Below are 25,878 nucleotides of genomic sequence, written 5' to 3'. Positions count from 1 at the left end.
TTCTTCTCCCAAAGATGTCCCACAAGGCTGCAGATGCAGATTTTTTTCCTTAGGGTTTACTCCCCAAGCCTTTCTCACAAATGAGTACAGCCACAGGAAGGCAGAGGTTTAGGATCGGGTCCATGCAGAGGTGTTAATTCAGGGACAAGGCTAGCCAGCCACTGAGAACACACTCAACAGGTCTGCATTTGGCACTGCAATGCACAAAATTGAGATGTGAAGCTTTCAGGAGCCAGACTTGTTCCAGTTTTGACAAATCTGTATTCTAGATATGGAAAGCTGACAGGATGTTGCTGTTGTTTCTGCCTGCACCCCCTTCTCAGAGGATGCCTTGCAGCATTGAATGTTTATCTCTCCTGCACTCATTGTTCATCCCAATGTAAGGAGGAAAGCTTTTAATCAGAAGCAATCATTATGGTACAGCACACACTTCTTTATTAAAAGCCATACTGGATGAACTTGTTAAACACGACTGCACAAATCATTTTTTTAGTTGCGTTCGTAGCTGGAGCTGAACTGCTAGATGTGATATCTGAATATTTCTTTAATTGAATTTGGGCCCACAAGTTGTTAACTATATAAACATTACAGACATGGCAATACAGCTGGAACTTTTTGAACCAGTTTATCATCATTTTGCTTCCCGCTGCTAGATGGTATAAAGGAGCAAACATTGTGAGCAAAATAATATTGAGGATTAGCCAATTGACCAACCTGTTTATCTGAACCTGCATTTTTTTCTACTGCCAAATGAAACTAGTTGCCTGTGAAACTGTACAGAGCTGAAGCTGTTTACTTTTCCGCATGTCTTATTCCTGGCTCCCGCTTACTCTGCAAAGACTGCAAAGGCAAATCCAATTGGGATCATTCATTCTGTCTTATATTTGGTGGTGTTCAACTAAGCTTTACTCAGAGAATACCTACTGTAATCAATTGAACCGACTTAGCAATGTTTGTTCATTTCAATGGGTCTACTCTGAGTAATGCGTAGTTGGCTACCACTCCATCTCATTTCTTCTCTAAGTTAGAAACAAACTTCTCTCTTAAGAGTAATCATACAGGTGTGGTGTTGTTTTTAAATCCATACAATGATGCATCTTAGAGCAGGATACCCGCACTCATGTAGTACTGAAGATATGACTGAGGTGCAGCTGTTTATAGGAACGCAGGAAGTTGCCTTCCACAAAGTCAAGTCATTGGTCCATTTAGCTTGGTGCTGTCAATGCAGGCAGCCAGCAGCTGTTAGGATTTCAGACACGAGGCTATGCCAACACTTTGCAGGAAGTGCTTCATTCTGTAAAATGGGCCACATAGCTCATCAGCACCTTCAACTGGCAATTTGGCCACCGCCTGATGCCACAGGCACTCTTGAATCAAGAGTCTTCAGAAAAACTGCTTTTACTGCAAGTGAGTGGACCTAGACTGGAAAATTGGTGTTCAGATCCCACCCAGCCTCAAAAAGGCGGCATACTAGGGGATCATGGGCTGTCCACAGTTCCTCATCCTACCTTACAGGATTGTTGTAAGTACAAAAGGGAAGGCCTTAACATTGGCTTCACTCTCCAGAGGAAGGGTGTGATACAAATGCCAGTTATGTGGTTCTCCATCATTCTTCGTAAGGCTGAACAGAAGAGTAACTGTGGCGCTATTAATAACACAATAAAGTACCACCCCGTGCATTTGAAGCACACTCAACACACGTGTCTTCCCCCCAAAGAATCCTGGGAACTGTAGACTGTTAAAAGATGCTGGGGGTTGTAGCTCTTTGAGGGGGAAACTACAGCTCCCAGGACCCTCTAGGGGAAAGCCAAGGGCTTTAAATGTGCACAGAATGTACTTTAAATGTGTGCTAAAGGAAGCAGCAGAGTAGCATGGCTGGTGATGAATTGCAAGACTTTTATTTGTAGTGTTCTCATTTAATGGGAGAAAAGAGCAAGCAAGCCCTGTTCTAATCATGGTTTAGTGTTAAGAGGAGAGCCATGCAAAGAGACATGTTAAATATGCATTGAATATATTAAATTGTGTTAGATAGATGCACACTTGATATTTGGGGTTTACAGGCAGATCCATATAAAGCAAAAGTGTTAACCTGTATATAAGGATTCTGAAAGTGGTGTCATTGCAGCTCCCTCCTGAATGCAGAGAGAAGATTCAGCTCAGGAGTATCTTAATTGCTCCTTGAAATGAAGCAGGCTGGGCAACATGACTCTTGAACCTGCTTTTTCCTCTGTCTCAGCACTTCCTGATAACAGATACTCAAAAAAAAAAAAAAAGGAAAACCAGAGGGCATTGGTAATCTGCTCTGGATAGGTCGCGTCGATCTGATAACTGCTTTAACTGGAAAATATATGTGAATAAGCAGGAGATACAAAGAGGTTCGTCACAGAATATACGACGGCCTTTTTTTACCATGCCACCTCTAATATTACGCTTTTTGCAAGCTTTCATGACAAGAACTAAATGCGTGACTTTGCAGAAAATTGGAAGCTTGGGCCAGTCCATTAAAAGATACCATCTTTTTTTCTTGCCTTCATCCTGGAGACAAGGGGAAAGCACAGCAGCAAGTGTCTCTCCTTAGCCTAGGCAGACTGAGGAATCACAGGCCTTCCTTGCCTGGTATGTAGAACGAACGTATCTGCTTAGCAGCAAATTTGTCCCTGATTTTTTTGGGCTTCTGCTGACTCTGTGGCATTGGGCAAGTTTTCCATATAATGCCATTTGCCGGACTCGCCCAATCCCACCTTTCACAGTAAAAAGATGTGTTGTTTCACATCATATTTTCTCAAACTGCTGCCTTCTTGTTGGCTGCTCCCAAGACACTTGAAGTCCCTCCCTAGAGAGGTCAGACTGGCTCTCCTTGTTGTCCTTCTGCTGGCAGGTGAAGACTTTCATGTTAAAATGGCCTTTTGGGAATGGACTCTTTTAAAGGAAAGGGTTGGTGCTGTGATGTTTTTATTGTAATTATATGTCTGTTTTAATAGATCGCATCTATCATCTGTCAAGCTATCTATCTATCTATCTATCTATCTATCTATCTATCTATCTATCTATCATCTATCTATCTAATGTTTGTTTGACTTTTAAATTATTGCTTCCCCTCCCTTATGTTTTTAGCTGTTTCTATTTTAGCTATCCCCTTCATGGATCAATGCCTTGTCGTGGCGAAGGGGCTTGAATAACTCAGAGAAGCTATGAGCTATGCCATGCAGGGCCACCCAAGATGGACAGGTCATAGTGGAGAGTTTTGACTAAACATGATCCACCTGGAGAAGGAACTGGCAAGCCACTCCAGTATCCCTGCCAAGAAAACTCCATGGACAAAGACAACAGGCATATAAAAGTTATGACGCTGGAAGATGAGCCCCTCAGGTCGGAAGGCGTCCAACATGCTACTGAGGAAGAGCGGAGGACAAGTACAAGTAGATTCAGAGCTGATGAAGCGGCTGGGCCAAAGCCGAAAGGACGCTCAGTTGCGGATATGCCTGGAAGCGAAAGGAAAGTCCGATGCTGTAAAGAAAAATATTGCATAGGAACCTGGAATGTAAGAACCATGAGTGGAGGTAAGCTGGATGTGGTCAAAAATGAGATGACAAGAATAAATATAGACATCCTGGGCATCAGTGAACTAAAATGGAAGGGAATGGGCGAATTCAGTTCGGGTGACTATCGTATCTACTACTGTGGGCAAGAATCCCGTAGTAGAAATGGAGTGGCCCTCATAGTCAACAAAAGAGTGGCAAAAGCTGTAATGGGATGCAATCTCAAAAATGACAGAATGATCTCGATACGAATCCAAGGCAGACCTTTTAACATCACAGTAATCCAAGTTTATGCACCAACTACCGGTGCTGAAGAAAGTGAAATTGACCAATTCTATGAAGACCTACAACACCTTCTAGAAATGACACCAAAGAAGGATGTTCTTCTCATTACAGGGGATTGGAATGCTAAAGTAGGGAATCAAGAGATAAAAGGAACAACTGGCAAGTTTGGCCTTGGAGTTCAAAATGAAGCAGGGCAAAGGCTAATAGAGTTCTGTCAAGAGAACAAGCTGGTCATCACAAACACTCTCTTCCAACAACACAAGAGACGACTCTACACATGGATATCACCAAATGGGCAGCATCGAAATCAGATTGATTATATTCTCTGCAGCCAAAGATGGAGAAGCTCTATACAATCAGCAAAAACAAGACCTGGAGCTGACTGTAACTCAGATCATCAGCTTCTTATAGCAAAATTCCAGCTTAAACTGAAGAAAGTAGGAAAAACCACTGGGCCAGTAAGATACAATCTGAATCAAATCCCTTATGAATACACAGTGGAAGTGAGGAACAGGTTTAAGGATTTAGATTTGGTGGACAGAGTGCCTGAAGAACTATGGATGGAGGCTCGTAACATTATACAGGAGGCAGCAACGAAAACCATCCCAAGGAAAAGGAAATGCAAGAAAGCAAAATGGCTGTCCAACGAGGCCTTACAAATAGCGGAGGAGAGGAGGCAAGCAAAATGCAACGGAGATAGGGAAAGATACAGGAAACTGAATGCAGATTTCCAAAAAACAGCAAGGAGAGACAAGAGGGTCTTCTTAAATGAGCAATGCAAAGAAATAGAGGAAAACAATAGAATGGGGAAAACCAGAGATCTGTTCAAGAAAATTGGAGATATGAAAGGAACATTTCGTACAAAGATTACCATAATCAAGGACAAAAGTGGTAAGGACCTAACAGAAGCAGAAGACATCAAGAAGAGGTGGCAAGAATACACAGAGGAATTATACCAGAAAGACATGGAGGTTTCGTACACCTCAGGTAGTGTGGTTGCTGACCTTGAGCCAGACATCTTGGAGAGTGAAGTCAAATGGGCCTTAGAAAGCACTGCTAATAACAAGGCCAGTGGAAGTGATGATATTCCAGCTGAACTATTTAAAATTTTAAAAGATGATGCTGTTAAGGTGCTACACCCAATATGCCAGCAAGTTTGGAAAACTCAGCAATGGCCAGAGGATTGGAGAAGATCAGTCTACATCCCAATTCCAAAGAAGGGCAGTGCCAAAGAATGCTCCAACTACCGCACAATTGCGCTCATTTCACACGCTAGTAAGGTTATGCTTAAAATTTTACAAGGCAGGCTTAGGCAGTATGTGGACCGAGAACTCCCAGAAGTGCAAGCTGGATTTCAAAAGGGCAGAGGAACCAGAGACCAAATAGCAAACATGCGCTGGATTATGGAGAAAGCTAGAGAGTTCCAGAAAAACGTCTACTTCTGCTTCATTGACTATGCAAAAGCCTTTGACTGTGTCGACCACAGCAAACTATGGCAAGTTCTTAAAGAAATGGGAGTGCCTAATCACCTCATCTGTCTCCTGAGAAATCTCTATGTGGGACAAGAAGCTACAGTTAGAACTGGATATGGAACAACTGAGTGGTTCAAAATTGGGAAAGGAGTACGACAAGGTTGTATATTGTCTCCCTGCTTATTTAACTTATATGCAGAATTCATCATGCGAAAGGCTGGACTAGATGAATCCCAAGCCGGAATTAAGATTGCCGGAAGAAATATCAACAACCTCAGATATGCAGATGACACAACCTTGATGGCAGAAAGCGAGGAGGAATTAAAGAACCTTTTAATGAGGGTGAAAGAGGAGAGCGCAAATTATGGTCTGAAGCTCAACATCAAAAAAACCAAGATCATGGCCACTGGTCCCATCACCTCCTGGCAAATAGAAGGGGAGGAAATGGAGGCAGTGAGAGATTTTACCTTCTTGGGCTCCTTGATCACTGCAGATGGTGACAGCAGTCACGAAATTAAAAGACGCCTGCTTCTTGGGAGAAAAGCAATGACAAACCTAGACAGCATCATAAAAAGCAGAGACATCACCTTGCCGACAAAGGTCCGTATAGTTAAAGCTATGGTTTTCCCAGTAGTGATGTATGGAAGTGAGAGCTGGACCATAAAGAAGGCTGATCACCGAAGAATTGATGCTTTTGAATTATGGTGCTGGAGGAGACTCTTGAGAGTCCCATGGACTGCTAGAAGATCAAACCTATCCATTCTTAAAGAAATCAGCCCTGAGTGCTCCCTGGAAGGACAGATCGTGAAGCTGAGGCTCCAATACTTTGGCCACCTCATGAGAAGAGAAGAATCCTTGGAAAAGACCCTGATGTTGGGAAAGATTGAGGGCACTAGGAGAAGAGGACGTCAGAGGACAAGATGGTTGGACAGTGTTCTCGAAGCTACCAACATGAGTTTGACCAAACTGCGGGAGGCAGTGGAAGACAGGAGTGCCTGGCGTGCTATGGTCCATGGGGTCACGAAGAGTCGGACACGACTAAACGACTAAACAACAACAATTTTAGCTATAAGCCTCCTTGAGTCCCAGTTGGTGGAAAAGGCATCATCATCATTATCATCATCATCATCAATGTGTGCTAATTCTCCCCTTTGAGTCTTTTAAACAGAAAATAAAGTCAATGCTGGGTCAGGAACTCTCTGAATAAATCTGGTATCAGCCAGCTGTTATCAGCCAGCTGTTATCAGTTATGGTGCTGGAGGAGACTCTTGAGAGTCCCATGGACTGCAAGAAGATCAAACCTATCCATTCTGAAGGAAATCAGCCCTGAGTGCTCCCTGGAAGGACAGATTGTGAAGCTGAGGCTCCAATACTTTGGCCACCTCATGAGAAGAGAAGAATCCTTGGAAAAGACCCTGATGTTGGGAAAGATTGAGGGCACTAGGAGAAGGGGACGACAGAGGATGAGATGGTTGGACAGTGTTCTCGAAGCTACGAACATGAGTTTGACCAAACTGTGGGAGGCAGTGCAAGACAGGAGTGCCTGGCGTGCTATGGTCCATGGGGTCACAAAGGGTCGGACATGACTAAATGACAAAACAACAACATCAGCCAGCAGCTATTATGACCCAAGGCTGATGAAGTTCACTGATATGTATCTGGGTTGCCCCATGCCTTACACACAGAGAGAGATAAGACTGATTTTGTTTCCTTCCTAAGCAGTCCTGAGCAAGGAGAGCAGTAAGAAAGAGTCATATGTCACCTTCAAACAGTAACAGACGTATTGCGGCACAAGCTTTAATTTCTAACCTACACTAACTTTACGTACTGCTTTCTGTTGCAACAAATCTGTTAGGCTACAATCCTAGATGCACTTCCCTGGGAGTAAGTCCCATTGAACTCAGGTATAGGAGACAGAAGACCCTTGCAGCTGTGCTGTTTATGATGCTATAGCTGCTGTTCATTCCAACCCTCTTTGAAGCAAAATTGTAGCAGACTTTTCACACCACCGATTGGATGTTGATTTTTGGGGGGAGGCTATTGTGCTTTCCCCCATCCACATACAAGTGTTCAGATTGAGGACAGTTCTGTGACTGTAGTCACACCCCTTCCATTTCCTTGTCCCTTCGACCGGTGTATGTCAGCATTACGAGCGCGCACATGCGCCTGTAATTACCATAACTTGAAATACCTGCACATAGCGGAACTACAGTTCCCGGGTCGATTTAGTAATCACACCTCTCCTCAGTGAACTCTGGGAATTGTAGCTCTGTGAGTGGAAGGAGGGCCTCCTGACAACTCTCAGCTCTTAACCCTTACAGGTCCCATAATTCTTTGGGGGAACCATCACTGTTTAAAGTGGTATCATTGCGCTTTAAATGCATGGTGTGAATGTGGCCTGAGGCTGAGGAGAAGGAAGTTGGCAAGCAGTACCACCACTAGACTGGTTGCAGGTAGGAAGGAAGGCAAGTGAAGACCGGCTGTGGGCAAACTGAGGTAGACTAGGCTCCACTGATCACAACCTCATCTCCCTGCTTCATATTTTACTTGAGAAGTGCTGGAGTAAGGGAAAAGAAACCACAACAGGGGAAAAGTGGGGTGGGTTGATGGTAGATGCGCAAGGATCTTTGGAAGCAGATGTGTTTTATGCTGTTGGAGTTCTTCTGGAGTTACAGGACCTGGCCTGTGCCATCTTCTGAGCCAGGGCGATCCTGGGAGCAAATAAAAGAGTCTTAAATATTGGGCAACAGACCCATTATGCTTCGACCAAAGTATCTGAACTTTGTGCTCTCTTTAACTGTGGTGACCTCATCCTGCCGCCCCAGCAGCAGTGTTTAAAGTCCACCGGAGAAGGGTGTACACACAGGCCGTGTAAAACCTTCGGAGCAGCTCAGTTGTCATTTGCCACTAACCCCTCGCTGTCTCGCAAAACTTCCCCTGTGCCTGGATTTGCTTTGCCCTGCTTCAAAATGAAACTGTTTGGCGGCTTGTTGATTCTCTGCATGTCTCTGGCTGTGGGGACAGGCACTGAAGAGACAACCCAGGACAGTGCAGCCCATCCTTCAGCAGTGCCCGAGGAAGCCTCTTTTTCAGATTGGGGTATTGGGACCATCCGGGATGGCTTTGAGACTGTGAATGCCTATTTAGACTACGTATCAGAGCTGCTAGGAGGGAAAAACGGTGTCTGCCAGTACCGGTGTAGATATGGTAAGCTCCTCTTCTTCTTTCACTTCTGCTTAGAGCTTGTTTCATTCCAATGAGTGAGATATCCCCACCCACCCCTTGCTGCCTGGGCAAATCCAAACCTATATCACCTTCTCAATAGTTGACCAGGCAAGAGATACTTCAAAATTCAGACCAGTCTGCTCCAGTTCAATAGACATGGGCAGCCTTTGCCAACCTGCTGTCCTTCAGAGGTTTAGGACAACTCCCATCACAGACCCTCCAAGTGTCCCTAATTTCCAGGGGTGACCCTTAATTAGAGAAACCATCCTGATTTCTGATTTGATCCTAGAATGTCCCGCTTTTCCTTACAATGTCCCTATTTTCACTGGAGAAATGTTGGGGGTGTGGAGTCATCCAACCGCCAGGGTGTCTGAAGGCAATCCTGTATTCAGAAGGTTTTTAAAAAATGTTTAATGTTTTCTTATGTTTTTATATATGTTGGAAGCTGCTCAGAGTGGCTGGGGCAACCCAGTAAGATGTGTGGGGTATATGTTGGAGTGTACGCCATCATCCCCATCCGTCCAAAATATCTGAAGGGCACCAGGTTGATGAAGAATGGACTTCTAAAATCAGGCTTCCAGGTGCTGGGTTAGAAATCACTTGCACCAGCCAGTGCAACATGGGCAGATCCCATCTGCATGCGGCTTCTGGAACTGTGCATGTGGTTTGTGTCACTAGATAGGAAGCCTTAAGCATAACAGTGAAGACTGCTTGTTTGGTCAGCTCGGATTTCTTCTTTAGGAGTAGAAACACTAAACATTTGCTGTCCAGAATGGTTGTGAAGAACATCCACAATCTCTTTGGAGGCCAAAAACTTTGTGTTTTATCTTGTTTTGTTGAGACTAACAAGTTAAAACCATACATTTTGCTTTTATGGTGCCTCCCACACTCCATCAACCTCTGAAATTGGTACCAAAGGAGTCCCCAGGAGTTGTTAATCAATTTGCTGCTCATTTCTTTCCCCAGAGTGGAAGGTTGTTATTCACCTTGATTTTCCTTTTCTGGGTTGCAAAAATTCCTCAAGGCTTTGCATCTTTAAAAAAAACAAGCAGACTGAGTATTTCTGGAATATGTGCGGCTGCCCAGTGTTACAGATGGTTTGGGTTCAATTCACACATTACAGTGGTACCTTGGTTCTCAAACTTAATCTGTTCTGGAAGTCTGTTCCAAAACCGAAGTGTTCCAAAACCAAGGCATGCTTTCCCATAGAAAGGAATGCAAAACAGATTAATCCGTTCCAGACTTTTAAAAACAACCCCTAAAACAGCAATTTAACATGAATTTTACTATCTAATGAGACCATTGTTCCACAAAATGAAAGCAATAATCAATGTACTGTGCTATAAAATAAACAAAACAGTATTATAGATGATAAAAATTAAAATTGATGATAGTCATTGTTTGCATAGGGGGCTTTTATCCATTTCTGCAGTCACACAATCAATCAATCAGTAAATGAACTGGGTTCCAGACAGTCCCCAAAACAAATTACGTAACTGAAAAAGCCTCAAAAACAAAAAGGCAAAATAAATAGCAAAAACAAAAGCACCAAATATAAGCTCCAAATATCACCTTAGAACACTGCAATCGGAAACAGAAGGCTTGAATTACAATGGGGGGATGCAAATTAGCAGTGCAACAGGAAACACAGGGGGACTCAAAACAGAGCACATTCGGCTTCCGAAAAAAGTTTGAAAACTGGAACACCTATTTCCGGTTTTGCAGTGTTTGGGTTCCAAGTTGTTTGTGAACTAAGCTGTTCGAAAACTGAGGTACCACTGTACATTTTAATGCAATGCAAACAAGTATGCTCATCAAAGATTCAGCTGTTCGCCAGGTGTACATTCAACTGCAAACCTGGGTTAACAGCCATGTCATGTGTGGGACATCTTTGAAGAAGAGGCCTGCTGGATGAGGCCCCAGGCCCATCTAGTCCAGCATCCTGTTCTCACAGTGGCCAAACAGGTGCCCACAAGACAGAATCGCACAATGCTCTCCCTTGGCTCATCCACAAGGGGGATGGGGGACTGGTGCCAGTAAATGAAGGGAGGGATTTATCCTGTTATGATATGGCATCTGACATGTCATTGAGGGTTAGGGCATCTTGCCCCTCATTTGTTCTTGAAATGCTGACAGGTAGGTTGGCAACCCGCGAAAGTTTGTAGAACTTTCTGTCTGTATCTGAAGTACAGGGACTTCCACAGACTATTTGGCCCCTGGACAGTAAATAATGCAGTATTTAAGATCACTCTTCCACCCCAAACCACTCTGAAGGGCAACAAAGAGAGAGTAATTCCTATATTTTCAGGGTATGAGTGTCATTGCTTAGGCAACCAAAAGGCATCTCTCTCTCTCTCTCTCTCTCTCTCTCTCTCTCTCTCTCTCTCTCTCTCTCTCTCTCTCTCTCTCTCTCTCTCACACACACACACACACACACACACACACACACACACAGGGAATATTTACAAGTTTGGGGGAGTCCCAAGTTTTTAGAAAGTACAAAAACCCTGAGATGGAAATGCATTGTGTTTCTTGACCTATCTGCATTTCCATAGTATACATGAACTGGATAATACAGAGAACCCACAGTATTGGGTTGTTGTCATGCAATGCTACTTATGGGAGACACATATTTGCTCATTGACTGTTGACATCTTTTGAAATACTACCTTTTACATCAGATAAAATAAAAAACAAGGCGTCCACACTTGAATTTTGACAGGAAAAGCCCTTTCAAAATGAGTATTTAAATTCCAAATGTGAAATGGATGTTTTACATGTTGAGTGTTGGAATTAACCACTTTGCTAGATTTTTAAAAACACCTTTGCAAAATTTAAATTTTAATTGCAATTCTAAAGGTAAAGGGACCCCTGACCATTAGGTCCAGTCGTGACCGACTCTGGGGTTGCGCGCTCATCTCGCATTATTGGCCGAGGGAGCCGGCGTATAGCTTCCAGGTCATGTGGCCAGCATGACAAAGCCGTTTCTGGCAAACCAGAGCAGCACACGGAAACACCGTTTACCTTCCCGCTGTAGCGGTTCCTATTTATCTACTTGCATTTTGACGTGCTTTCGAACTGCTAGGTTGGCAGGAGCTGGGACCAAGCAACGGGAGCTCACCCCGTTGCAGGGATTCGAACCGCCGACCTTCTGATCGGCAAGCCCTAGGCTCAGTGGTTTAACCACAGTGCCACCTGGGTCCCTCAATTGCAATTCTAGTCTGTTGTAAATAGCATGAAAAAAAGGATATGGAAATGTACATATATGAATGACTTCAACTTTATATTATGAAACTTGTTTGGCAACACACAATGGGGGACACTTGGAACAGTGCCAGTCATAGGACTCCAATATCCACCAACGGGGCAGGGCCCAATCCTGCTTGTTGTAGCAGTGACATCACTCAGTACCCTCTACTGTGCAGCAGCACTTTTGTGCAGGGGCAAAGCTTGACTCCTATCTATGGTGGCCGCCTGCCATCTTACAATACCCAGATGCAATGCCCTGGCCATTAGATCAATGAAAACTAGAGGTTTCGTTGACCTATGGGCCAGGGACTTACATCTTGGGCCACTTAAAAGATCAGGTGGCTACCATGGATGGATTCAAGTTTCACCACCGCCTGGTGCTATAAAGCATCTGTGTAGCAAGGGTGTTGAAGGGCCCTCCCAGCCCGCTGGGGCCTTCAGCTGCTGCTTCTAGTCCTGTTCCCAAGGATGCCCAACTAAATTGATTCCTTGCTCTTTGGCAAAGCCAAGCCAGTCCTTTCCTGATGCTCACCAGCCCTGAAAGAAGCTTTGTACAAAGTCCTCCTTTCCAAGGCTGTCACATCTAGAACTACTAATGCTTTCTTTGGGTGTGTTTCCCACTTGTCTTACAGGGAAAGCACCAATGGCCAGGCCAGATTACAAGTCTCCAGAACCCAATGGCTGCAGCTCCTATTTCCTGGGTCTCAAGGTACCCGAAAGTGTATGTACTGCTAACATCTCATTACCCAATGAAATGATTTACTAACCACACTTGCCTTTTCAGGCAGGGGTTGTGATTGCTTGGTGCTTTTTGTCCCTTGATCTGTCCAGGCTCTCCAAATGGGAAGAGTGTCCCTCTCAATGTTTGCCCAGACATCCTGATGTCAAGTGCAAGCTGTCTGCCTTGTGTGTGCCAGAGGTGACGGCTGGCTGCTGATGGCAAACAAAGCGATCACGTCTCACTTGACTGCTACCCGTATAATTTACTGTTTGATTGGCCAGTCACCCGAGCATTTAGCCTCCAACTGTTGGTGGCTGCTGCAGTGAACAAATAAATCCTCTGGATGGGGACTGCATAAACGGATGCAGGATTCACTACTCCAAGTATCTTCATAATTACAGAAAGGCAAAAACGAAAGAAAGCAGGATCTGTAATAAAAGCGAGTGGAAAAGCATTCCAAAGAGCTGACATGGTACCTGGATATGGACCAGATTGGAATGCATGAGTTGTAACTGATGGGCTTTGGTCCTAAATGCCAACTGGCACCATTGCCTCAGAGGGACTCAGCATCTGGGCAAAATCTTCTTCTTTTCTTCTTCTTTGGCAATCACGTGTAGCCGAGTAAGATTGTCTTCCATAAACACGGTTTTAACAGTGAGTTTGCGACTGTGGAGGCCAATTCTGGATCCACACATCCTTCCACAGTGGGGACATAGGCTTCCAGGCGGGAGTTGATCACGGTGAGGGTTTGCCAAGCATGCCTGCCTCTTAGCACATTTCTCCCTTTCATCCTGAGTTTGAGTGTCTTCAAAGCCCATGACACCTTTGGTAAAGGCTGTTCTCCAATTGGAGCAGTCGCAGACCAGTGTTTCCCAGTTGTCAGTTTTTATACCACATTTTTTAAGATTTGCCTTGAGAGAGTCTTTAAACCTCTTTTGTTGACCACCGGCATTAAGCTTTCCATTTTTAAGTTCAGAATAGAGTAGTTGCTTTGGAAGACGATAATCAGGCATCTGCACAACATAACCAGTCCAACAAAGTTGATGTTGAAGAATCATATATAAATGACAGTGTCCCCCGGTTCTGTGAACGTGAGTTGCTCCTTGTCAACGGAAGCCTCGCCATAGGTGGCTTGATGTTTCCTTGGAGAAAATTTGTCTTTCTTTGATGCTGGTCAGCAAATGAAATATATTTCACTGTGTTCAGGGTGTTATCTGACCAAACAAAAGAAATATGCACTGCTGAGCTTAGTGGACCAATGGTCTGATTTGGTATGAGGCCACTTCCAATGTTACTCCTTTGAGGGGAATTGGGAGCCTACAAAATCTGAAGGACACTATGTCAGTTCTGCACAAGGAACTATGGCATTGTTTCCCAAGACAAGTGACATGGTTATTTGATAGGCGTAGCTATTGTTTAATCTCACTGCAGCATGTTTTTTTCATCCTGCTGGTCTCCTAAGAACCGTCAGTATCAGGCAGTTCAATCTGTTGCAGCTAATCCATGCTAAATTAAATTTTATAAACAGCATTCAGAGAAGAAATATGGGGGGGGGGAGCAATGTTGTGTGTCAAGAGAATCTTTTCTTCCCTCTCCTTTCATGTACAGCTGGATATGGGTATCCCTGCCATGACTAAGTGTTGCAACCAGCTGGATATATGCTATGATACCTGCGGGGCCAACAAATACCGCTGCGATGCCAAGTTTCGCTGGTGTTTGCAGTCCATCTGCTCCGACCTCAAGCGCAGCCTTGGCTTCGTTTCCAAGGTGGCAGGTGAGTTTTCCACCCAGGGATGCATTAAGTGGATGGAAGTGTAACTCAGTGATGGCGGACATCCTAAGCAGTTGGTGGGAATGAGGCAGTAAGGAGCGTCCTTTGAAGGGGTGAAACTTAACTTTTGCAAGTTTCTTCAGTCTCAAAAACATGTTTTTGGGTGAGAGGAATTCAAATCGGCTATAATTTTTGTGATTGGACAACATTTAGCTTGGTAAGTCTACGCTTGATGAAGAAGCACATAAACTGGTTTCGGAAAGCCAAATAATTTTAATTTTACCTTCTGAAAATGCCAGGTAATGCTATTTCAAATTATATTTTAATAAACACCAAAGATACTTGCTAACACTTCGGACACCACAGCCAGGCAAAAATGGCACACGCTTTTACACAGCATCAGCAGGAGCTGTTGCAAATGGAAAGTGGATTGGCGCAAACATAAGCTGCATAACATACATTTAAAGCACTACACTACCACTTTAAACAGCCATGGCTTCCCCCAAAGAATTCTGGGAGCTGTCATTTGTTAAGGGTGTTGAGCATTGTTAAGGAGACCCCCCAGTTCCCCTCGCAGAGCTACAATTCTCAGAGTTGCCTAGGAAGAGGTGTTGATGGTTAAGCCACTTTGTGAACTGTAGCTCTATGAGGGAAATAGGAGGTCTTCTAACAACTCTCAGCATCCTTAACAAACCACAGCTCCCAGAATTCTTTTGGGGGAAGCCATAGATGATTAAAATGGTAGTGTAGCGCTTTAAATGTATGCTGTGATGTGGCCATAAACTTGCAGGCTGTGTCTGTCCCCAGGCAAATGTTGGGTTCATGAGCTGCCAATTAGCTACCTTCAGTGTAAGGATAGGAAGAAGTGTCCATGTTGGTTGTTTTTCCCCATTTTTCCAGTCTTAAACCGAGTTACTCCTATTTCCACATATGTTTTCAATTCTTTCTTTTTTAAAAATAAAAGTCTTCAGGCATATTTGTATGCATTTCTATGTGCGGTTCTCCTGATGCACACCTTGTCGTAGTCAACTTGGTTTTTTTTTAGTTTATTCATTTTTGAGAGCAATTTCCCCCAACAGAAGGCCTGTTACCTTCACTGTGAGCTTTTATGCGCAGCTTTCATTAATATTACATTTTTGTACATATTCTTTGGCTGGAGAAATGCAGTGCAAAATCTGGAGATGGGCCAATTTCCAAGAAGTATCTCAGTATTGTAGGGGGAGAATTTGGAGATTTAGCGTTAAAATGCAAACTAAATCGATTTCTGCCCCTTCATTCCTCCTGTGTAGATGAGCAGGTTTTCAGAAAGATTCCCTAGGAATCTTTTTTTTATTTTTTAAAAAATACTTTTTATTAATTTTTCCAATTAAAACACAATTCAATTATTTCAATTATACACATACATATCAGATTCCCTAGGAATCTTAATAAGTGGGTAGGGGAGGAGGAGTGTACTGCCTAATGTGTGCTGCTTTGAAAAATATTGTTCCGACAGTGTCTAGCCTTTCTCTCTCCCCCCCCCCCCCACCATTTACCCCTCTCTGGTTCAGCTTCCAGCAATTAGATGGCAAAGGGGTCACTAATTTATTTTCCAAGTGTAACAATTAAGATAAATGGGGAAGTTCAGAGCTGCTGATGCAGACTCTCAGCAGATTCTCCAAGACAGTTTCCCTCATCATTGGCTTCCTGTCTCATTAGGATGATGGAACGTGTGTGGTTTTAGTACTTATAGGTGTACACAACCTACTAGAAATTGAAGAAAAAAATCATACCAGTTTCCCTGTAAAGATTATATACTGTGAGCATCTTAGCAATTCATCACTTGCATCAGGGATGGGGAATCTGCAGGTGTTGCTCAGCTTCAACCATCCTTGATCATTTCCCCCATCGGCCATTCAAATCTTTCAGATATACCAGCTTCCCATTTTCCTAGATTTCCTCTGCACCGTGAGGATCAAAGCTTATATTAAATTGAAGTAATGAAACTCCCCACTTAATTATGGGTCTTCCCCTTGCACTCCTAGATCCCATCTTTGCCAGGGATGCAGGGACCATTAATAATAATAATAATAATAATTATTATTATTATTATTATTATTATTATTATTATTATTATTATTATTATTTATTATATATACCCCGCCAATCTGGCTGGGTTTCCAAAAGAAATATTAGAATACACAAATTTCTTAAAGATTTAAAACTTCTCTAAACAGGGCTGCCTTCAGATGTTTTCTAAATGTCAGGTAGTTATTTTTCTTTTTGACATCTGGTGGGAGGGCGGGTGCCACTACCGAGAAGGTCCTCTGCCTGGTTCCCTGTAACTTGGCTTCTCGTAGCGAGGGAACCGCCAGAAGGCCCTTGGCGCTGGACCTCAGTGTCCGGGCAGAACGATGGGGGTGGAGACGCTCCTTCAGGTATCCTGGACCGAGGCCGTTTAGGGGAAACCATGCACTTTAGATGTAAGGGATGTCTCCATAGCCTAGCACTTCTTAGCTGGCAGTTCCAATTAAGCTAAACCCAGCTCCCCTTGGTATGATGGATCATGACGCTGTCTGTATGACAAGCAGCTGCTTATAGAGAAGCAGACCAAACTCCAGTAAGCACATAGTGGAAATTGTTGATTGGTCCTGACATGCTCCCCTTTGTCCTCTGTTCCAGCATGTGAATCAGTAGCCGATGGCGTATTTAAAACGGTCAGGACTCTGGGCTGCCGTCCTTTCATGGACAGCCAAAGAAGCGCTTGCATTTGTCAGGAGGAAGAACGGGAAGAGTTGTGAGGTGAGCGTCAAACTGCCTGACAGCGATGACTCTGGATTCATGCGCCCCCTTGCTTAGAAGCGGGTCTGATCTCTACTCCCTACACAGGTGCAATTTTTTGGCAGCGGTTACATTAGGGGAGCAGATCATTACGATCACTGCAAATGCCTTAATTGCAGCTTGAAGAGTGGAACCGATTGCCTTGGCCCAGCACTCTCATCTGTTCCATCTGACAACTTCTTTCACCTTCCCAAAGCATCTGTTTGGCATAATGACAAATCTCAGTGAAGACCAACTGCGATGTTTGTGTGTGAGCATTCCAGATGTGGCAAAGGATACAGAGAAAACGTGACATTGGCTATAGTACATTTCTGCAGCAAATATTCACACAGCCGACTGGCTGTTATTGCCAGACATTTAATGCTGCCATAGTGGTGTAGAGCCAGTCAAAAGTCATGAGAATCCCATTCTATTGGGGGGGGGGGAACAGGTGCAGGGTTGCACCAGTAGTCCTGGATCATGGACTACTCAACAGCACACAGACTGGGTGGTTCTGGGGATTCCCCAAAAGACAAAAAAAAAGAGAGAGAGAGAGAGAGAGAGAGAGGGAAGAATGACAAGATAACAGTGTGGGTTTTGAAGTTTTTGAAGTTACTCTTAATTTTATTTCCATTAAGGCATTGCTCTACTTAAAGAGAAGCAACATACATATTGCTTGATAAGAAGAAACAAAGGTATATTGAGTATTTGAAAAGGTTTTTTATGGTAGGCCGTTGTAAAACTAACTTTTATTAAATAACATATATAGTTCAAGATAACATCAGAGCTTGCCAGCTACAAAGAATTACTATTATTTTACAACTTCGGGTGGCACAACTATATATATTTGTAGAACCATCCTTATTCTTCCAAAATATAACTCTTAGGCCCTCTGGGTTATTTCTCTGTAAACACAAATTGCCACTTGTCCCAAATTTGAACTTTTTTGACATTTTGCCTGTTGCCCTCTGATAAAATAGCACCAGGAATCCTTTTCTAAACATATCCTGCTGCACCTAGACTTATGTTCTCTGGTTCTTGATTATCTGAAACTCTTGGAGCTGTTTTTAACACAGTTGAACTTGTCCAACCATTTACATTATGAATGCCTTACAGAATTTACTCTTTTCAGTACAGTGTTTACTCTTTTCCATGATTCCATAACTAAATAAATCCCTCCCCCCATTTAGGCTATCCTGTGATAAATGTGCTGTCTCCCAATATTTCATTCCTCCATCTGGGTTGATGTTTGGTAGGTCCACCAGTTAGTTGTTGAGCTTTTCGGAAATTCCCCCCAGACGTGTAAATTCCACCTTTGAAATCTCGGTAATGGCAGCCCTATCCTATACTGCCTTTTATCATTTTATTTTAAATTCCTAACAATAGGTTTGCATGAGGAGAGCAATATGATCAAAACATTACAAAAGGTAAATGCTCTGTTATTTGGGATGGAGAATGGAGATTCACACTATAAGAATGCTACAATTAATGAACTTCCTGGTAATACACAGTTGGCAAGTTAAAACATATAGAATTTTCAGCAACTAGTTCTGAAGCTGGTTTTTTTTTTTAGTATATATTATATAGTTTGAACACATGGTGCATATATCTTACATTAGTGCTGACAGCGAGCCTATGCAAGGCATTTGGCTACAACCAACAAAATATTTCTTAATAATCCTTACAGAAAGTAGAGATAAGTTGCAGGAAGAAGGCAATGCAAAAGCTTTAAAGGGGAACAACACGAATTCTGGACTTTCCTGGCCAGGGCATTTTCCTGCTTGTGTTGAAGGACAAAAGGAAGCCTCCCCCCCCCATTCTATATATTGAAACCAACTTGACTGGAAGTTTACTTTTACTACACCTGAAGGCAGCATCTCACCTGAAAGCAACAGCTGCCCACTCCCCAGCATCTGCTGCACATAGCTGCCAAGTTTTCCCTTTTCTCGTGAGGAAGCCTATTCAGCATAAGGGAAAATCCCTTTAAAAAAGGGATAACTTGGCAGCTATGCTGCTGCATGAGACAGCTGCCCCTTCTGCCTAATGGTAGGACTGGCCCTGATTCTAGCATAAGTACTTTGTGGACTATAGAGAAAGATGTGCCCCAACAATATCACTGAAGTCCACAAAATGTATTGAATAGAAAATAGAGACTAAGTTGGTAACCCTATTCACACTTACTGTGGAGTAAGCACTATTGAACAAGGTGGTGCTTGCTTCTGAATAGACAGTAATAGAGTTGCATTGCATTTCTTTTCACTGAATCCAGTAACTTGAATTAATCCTATCAGCTTCAGTGGTCATGCAACCATCTTTTACTGGGTGAGATCTATCACACTGACATTTGGATTGGTGTTCATGAATCTGTCGCTGTGAAGAGCTTCAACACCTTTCCAGACTGCAAATTACTATGCCACTGGTTCATCTGGCTTTAGGAAAGATTTTTCTAGGTCATGATGATATAGGGTCTCACCATCGAAATACTATAAAGTATCTGCACCACTTAGTTTGTGTTGATTTCAGCACCTAAAAATGATCAAGTGTGCTAGTTAAGTTGCTGGTATGTTGCAGACAGTGTCCCCCTCCTCTATGTCAGTGTAGCCTTGTAAAAACCCCAAATTCCTATTCATGAAAGTGTTATACATCTGGACATTTTACATGCTCTTTGAACTAACGATTTCTAACCAAAATTGGTCCCATTGTCATCCCTGTGATTCAAATGGTCCATTTAATTTTGCTCCATCCATTATTAGACATCAAACAGCATTTAGATGAGATTGCATCTAATCTGACCTTAACAAAGATCATAGGCTTTCACTGGGAAAAGAGGAAATCACATGGTTTTGTTTTGGTTTGTTTGTTGCCTTTATTTTTTTGCCAAACACAGATGACTGCTCACTATCAAAGGTACATAGGAGAAAGCAGCAGTGAGACAGCATGTTCACAAGATAAGACAGCCTTTGCCAACCTGGTGCCCTCCAGATGCTTTGGAATACAACTCCCATCAGCCCCAAACGGCATGGAGGCTGTAGGCCCAAAACGGGGGTCGCAGTCTGGGGGGGGGCTCTAGGTTGGTGAAGGCTGAGATAGATCTACTCCTCCACATCAATTCTAATGGGACCACCTGTGAGGATGTGATTAGCCATGTGACTGGCTTCCTCTTCCTCTGACTCTGCCCATCTGCGCATCCGTCTGCGGCAGCCCTGGGCACAGCGAGACCTCTCATCCATCACTCCACACACAAGGACATGGCAGTGCAGGAACACTTCCTGAATACAAAAGGAGATAAACGAATATGAAGCATCCCAAATGGCCTGGGGGAATCTGTCATGCACATCTGTGGAATCCAGGGATTTGCTAGGTAAAGGAAACGATTCAGGTTGGTGGGAGGGGGTCTTAGCAGTATTTGTACGGAAGCCAGAAACTCAGAAACACCCTGTTTTGCCTCTCAACCACATGGAACCTATTCTGCAGTGGCATGTTTGAAACAGAAGTTCAGAGGAGCAACCTGCTAGGCTTGGAGCTTTTTAGGCTACGAGGCTTACAAATGATTCTGCCTGGGGTTTAGTATTCCTTCTATCTTCAGTGTACTCTGCTCCTGAGAAGAAGAAATAGAGCGAAAAGGCTGCACTGGGATTTTATCACAGAGCAAAAGCAGGCCAAGTATTGATCCAGCAGACACATCCACCCCAAACTGCCAGACTTATGTTTTGCATATTTTTTGCACTGAAAATGAGCTTAAATAAGAAAGAAAGAAATTCATAACAGATAGGTCACAAAGTTTTGATCAGGGTGGTGATCTTAAAACCAGACAGGTTGTAAGTAGTTTTAGGTTGCAACAGTATTCAATTCCTGAACAGGAGTTGAAAGTGGTGTCAACAAGCTAAACTTAACATAGTTTCAGCTTCTGCTGCACTCAACAAAGTTGTTGTCTCTTTTCCAAGTAGAGGGAATGACTGCACCAGAGGTTTTCAACCTTTCTGAGTCCATGAGTCCCTTGACCAACTACATTCTTTCTTTAGCACCCCTGTGGGGCTCAAGAGTCCAGTTATGTCACTCCTTGCCTGCAGAGCTGGCAGCCTCTCACCCTTTTGCAAATGCCATCCCTTGTGGAGGATTTCCTCAGCCTCCTCTCCTCTCCCCTCTCCTTGGGAGTCCTCCGGGCGGCCACAGCTGCCACCTCTGGTCTCTGAGCTCCACCTCCAAAGAGTCGTGCCTCCTCACACTGTCCTACAGGGGCCTGGGAAGCAGCCCCTGGCCAGCCCCAGAGGCACCAATTGCCTGAGGAGCTTGTAACCAGGGCTGCTGCAACAAATAGCTGTGCAAGCCTTTGGGAGGCAGAGATGCAAGAGGGCATCAGAGGAGGGGGTGAAGGAAAGAGGGACAGAGGCCAGTGTTGCCTGCGACAATATTGCATCATCCTATTGTATTGTGTGTGTGTGCATTGTATACATATATATATATATTCTCAATCACCCTCTTTGTCATTCCTACACTGTCAGTATGAAAGTATGAAATAAAAGCAGAAGTCAGGGGACCAGCATTAGGAAAAGCATCTCCAGCAAACTGTTATCCTTATCTTCTTCCTAAAGTGAAATCCCTTACAAAGAACTGGAAGAAGGCAATGCCTCTCTGATTTGCATCCTCCAAGGGCACTTAGGAGATAAAAGGTAAACTCCTGCATCTATTGTCCATGCATCACATCAGATGTTTTGCTAGCAAACTGTTAAAGGGGCAGCTGCTAAGCATTTTCACTCACCTTGTTGTCCTTACCCACAAATTTGAACACTGGCACTTGGAAGTGCTTGGCCAGATGATCTTTAGATGTGTATTGCTTCACAGAGTCGTCAGAAACACAGCTGAAGAAAGAGAAAAATGTTAATGGTTTTCACAGACGTGGGTGGGGAAATCGCAACACATTCCTTCAAGAACAGAGGCAGCAGGGTAGAGAAGCTGACTCTCCTTGCGTAATAGATGTGTTAGTATCATTGGCGGTGGCATAACATCCAAAAATGGAGAGTGGAAAAACAGAAATGAGAATCAATAGCACTGCCAGAAATTGGGGAAGCGAGGGGAAGCAGCCAGAAGAATTGCCAGAATGCACGGTTAATCTCTGAGCATGCGCTCTCTCTCTCTCTCTCTCTCTCTCTCTCTCTCTCTCTCTCTCTCTCTCTCTCTCTCTCTCTCTCTCTCTCTCTTGAAAGCCAAGGAATTTGCCAATGTATTGCAATCAGGATTATCCTCAGTTCACCTTTTTGACCAGAGATACACAGATAATAAAGAGCTGGCTCAAGCAGACATTAGCATTTATTTCAAAGAATATAGTTTCAGAACTAAAGGCGCCCTGGAAACATCATCATCTCTTCCTTCCCTTTTCGATTCTCAAAAACACCAAATTATCACAAAAATAAAGTAACTTTTCACAGCAGGCTTTTACTTTTCCCTGTTGATGCGTTGGGTCTTAAAACAGCTTTGCAGCTTAGATTGTAAGTACTAAGGCAGGAAAGAAACCATAGTTAAAGGTGGCTTGAAAGAAAGATATGCAGAAATCTTGAAGGTCTACACCAAGGTTGAGGAACATTTTTCAGCCCAAGGGCTGCATTTGAACCCGGGATAGCTCAGTAGATAGAGCATGAGACTGTTAATCTCAGGGTCATGGGTTTGAGCCCCACATTGTGCAAAACGATTCTTGGACTAGATGTCCATCACGGTCCCTTTCCAATTTCTGTGAATCCATGATTTCCTTCTGGGCAACTTCCCAGGGGCCACATGCCAATGGAGAGTGGGGCCAGAGGCAACAGGGAACAGAGCAATGGATGTGAATGTTACCTTTGTATAGCAGGCTAGTTTCTATATTCACACATTCACACCTCTCTATAGCCTCCATCCAGGTAACGTCCAGTTAAGCAAGAAACATTATCAGAGTTCAAGGCAAATTCTAGCCAGGAAGAGGGGGAAGAGTCCCATGAGCCAGATAAAGAGGTCTAGAGGCCCACATTTCGCCTCCAAGCCCAGGTTGCCCATCCTTGCTCTTATTCCACACTTATTCCACACAGGCCTGCCAAATCTAGTTGACCAAAGGTGCCAAAGAACCAGTCAAATGCATACTTTGCAAGGCAATGCCTATCTCAAGCTGTATTTGGCTCCCACAAGAACTATTTGTCTCTCTCCAACCAGAGTTTCTTAGGGATGATTATACCTGTGAGGTTGTGGGGGAGGGGCTGTGATACCAAAAAGTGGATGAGTCATATAGTTATCTTAGTAGGTTTTTCATCTGAATTTCCATCAACATGACACGGCATTTTATTCTCAGCCCAGTTAATCCAAAATTGAAACTAGTGGAATTAATTCATAGGGAGTAGATGAAGTGTGCACTGTAAATGTCATTCCCTTCAAAAGTATGATATAATACTATGGAAAATGCCCCAACTATGAATTAATTGAGAAGAGGGCAATCCAAAATTATGTGATGTATTGTATCTGGTGTTTTCTTGTTACAGGAGCAGAATCTTTTCTGGAAGGGGATTTCTTTTAAAAAGTTATAATAATAATTGATAGATGTTGTTATTTTTCAGTAACCTGTCCTTTCAAGAAGAAAAAAGAAGCCATCTGGTTTTGCAATATAAGACAACATGGCATTTTTCTTTCCAGCAACCTAATCTCAGGAATGTGGACTTCGAATGTTCTAAACGCTGTAGATAGGAAGAGGAAAGAAAAAGACTTGAACCATTATGCTCTTCCCCTGGCTATAATGATATTTAATACTTGGACTTATGGCATAAATAGCTAATTAACTGCTTATCCAGGGATGGGAAGGAAAGGGCTCATTGGGCAGGATTTAATTACATTTTTTGTCATAATGATTGCCACTTGAATGCAGCTCCTTACATTATCACCAAAAAGGAGGAAATGTTTTAGTTGACATATGAAGCATGCTCCAGACTTTGTTGTTGTTGCAGCAGATACATATACCAGGCACTCGCTGACTAAAGGTTAACATACCGTTTATGTAGAGAAAATTAATGTGCTGTTGTGATTTATGTTCCTCTGTTATTCAAAGCTTATGCCGTATTACAAACAAACTAACACCTCTGGGACATGATCTGGCATTTGAAGAGTGGCTAGGGCAATGCAGTCAGATGGGTGGGGTGTATAGAGATATATGAGAGAGACAGCAAGCAACTGGACACCTGGAATGTAGACCACAACTACAAGTTTTGCCTGAATAGGCAAGTGTATAAATGAGTTGTGTGAGGAAGACTCCCTAGGATGTCGACCCTATCAGTGCCTAAAAATAGATATTATATCTAAAAACAGCAAATCCTGCTTGAATCTGGCAAAGCAGAAAAGTTTTCAATTAAAAAAATTAGTTTAGGGTTAGCACTTTTAAAATTGCTCCGAAGGTGGCAGGTACAAAGATGGATCTCTAAAGGGAATTTATAAAATTTATGAGATGCATCTAGAAAAGACAAATACCCACATATCTTAGAAGACAAGGTAAACACCAGATGCTACCAAAGTGTTCATCAATAAGGATGCCCTTGAAGGCATGGATGGTTCTTAATTGATTACAAAAGTGTACAGTTTAAAAGAACAATCCTGAAAGGAAATTTCATTAATTGTTTGTAATGAAAGTACCTGTATATCAGACTGCAGAGCAGAGGGAAAGAAGAAAAGCAAGATTACCATAGCTGTCAAGTTCTCCCTTTTTTAAAAGGGAAATTCCCTTATGCTGAATAGGCTTCCTCGCGAGAAAAGGGAAAATTTGACAGCTATGAAGATTACTTCATCATTTCTGCTGGGAGACCAGCCACCTGCAGCCATTCCACCAGGCTCTTTGAATTGTTTTAACCCCAGCTTAGTGTTATAAGAACTGCAACTTTAAGAAGTACTGTAATGCACAAGCTTGCTTTTCTCCTCCTCTCTTCCCATTCCTTCTGCTTATGTGTCATGTCTGTCAAAACCAGGTCTGTTTTACTATTGATGTTTGTAACCTGCCCTGAGAATTGTTTTCCGACAAAAGGGTGTGGTAAAAATGCTTTAAATAAATAATTAGGCCTAGTGGCTTATAGAATCATAGAACCATAGAGTTGGAAAATACCACAAGGGCCATTCAGTCCAACCCCCTGCCAAGCAGGAAACACCATCAAAGCATTCCTGACAGATGGCTGTCAAGCCTCTGCTTAAAGACCTCCAAAGAAGGAGACTCCACTACACTCCTTGGCAGCAAATTCCACTGTCGAACAGCTCTTACTATCAGGAAGGCTTAGGCCTTACATGTCACGAAGTGGAGACTAAGTCATGAAATATGCCACAATATAACATTATTAGACTTTGTGATGCTTCAGGACTTTCTGTTGTTTTTGCTGTGACAGATTTTAGCCTTGCTCCCCTTGGGGAACTTGTATTTTATATAAGTATAAACCCCAAGAGTACAGCAGTATAACAATCAGTTTTGATTAGACAGTTTGGGATGCTTTTTGCTTTGCTTTGCTTTGCTTTAAACAGCAGGTGAAGAACATTAAAATAAATGTCTCAGAGTCGCTGCCTAGTGATTGTGTGTTCATTTGACAAGAGAGGGAATCCACAATCAGTATCTATTGCTGCTCTGGAACACTTCAGACTGAAGGTGGGGGGTGGTGGCACACTTGTGTGCTGGTTTAATCAGAAGGAAGTCCCATTATGAGGCTTACATCACTGGTAAACATGTTTAGGATTCCACCCCAAATACTTCAATGTTCCTCCATTTTAAAGACTCCCCTCACATAGACATACCCAGTACTGTCATTTGCTTGTGTAGACCTTTTAACCACCCCC

At 43.2% G+C, this 25,878-nt stretch overlaps 2 protein-coding genes across 5 annotated transcripts in view; one reads left to right on the top strand and one right to left on the bottom strand.

The window, feature by feature from the left end:
- The first annotated feature begins 7,353 nt into the window (after positions 1 to 7,353).
- Positions 7,354 to 25,604, top strand: PLA2G12B (phospholipase A2 group XIIB). Of its 4 annotated transcripts, none has more exons than XM_035138058.3 (5): positions 7,354 to 8,503; positions 12,403 to 12,491; positions 14,100 to 14,265; positions 16,924 to 17,043; positions 23,713 to 25,604. In XM_035138058.3, the coding sequence occupies exons 1-4, from the start codon at positions 8,266 to 8,268 to the stop codon at positions 17,040 to 17,042; spliced, it is 612 nt and encodes a 203-aa protein (XP_034993949.1). In that variant the 5' UTR covers positions 7,354 to 8,265; the 3' UTR covers position 17,043; positions 23,713 to 25,604. The 4 variants fall into 4 exon arrangements, with proteins under 4 accessions (XP_034993949.1, XP_034993948.1, XP_034993947.1 ...); XM_035138057.3 differs by having other exon boundaries at positions 23,637 to 25,604; XM_035138056.3 differs by lacking the exon at positions 23,713 to 25,604 and having other exon boundaries at positions 16,924 to 18,082.
- OIT3 (oncoprotein induced transcript 3) overlaps positions 18,566 to 25,878 on the bottom strand; it is a 32,534-nt gene continuing 25,221 nt past the window's right edge. Inside the window, exons 8-9 of the mRNA XM_035138054.3 lie at positions 21,821 to 21,920; positions 18,566 to 20,330 (exon numbers count right to left, since the gene is read on the bottom strand). Of these exons, the coding sequence (XP_034993945.2) occupies positions 20,154 to 20,330; positions 21,821 to 21,920 (277 nt within the window). The 3' untranslated portion in view covers positions 18,566 to 20,153. The remainder of the gene's footprint in view (positions 20,331 to 21,820; positions 21,921 to 25,878) is intronic.

This window comes from Zootoca vivipara, chromosome 5, assembly GCF_965207765.1.
Source record: "Zootoca vivipara chromosome 5, rZooViv2.hap1.1, whole genome shotgun sequence".
NCBI classification, from domain to species: Eukaryota; Metazoa; Chordata; class Lepidosauria; order Squamata; family Lacertidae; genus Zootoca; species Zootoca vivipara.
Note: the sequence above shows the minus strand (reverse complement) of the source record. Positions and strands in the feature narration are given on the sequence as shown.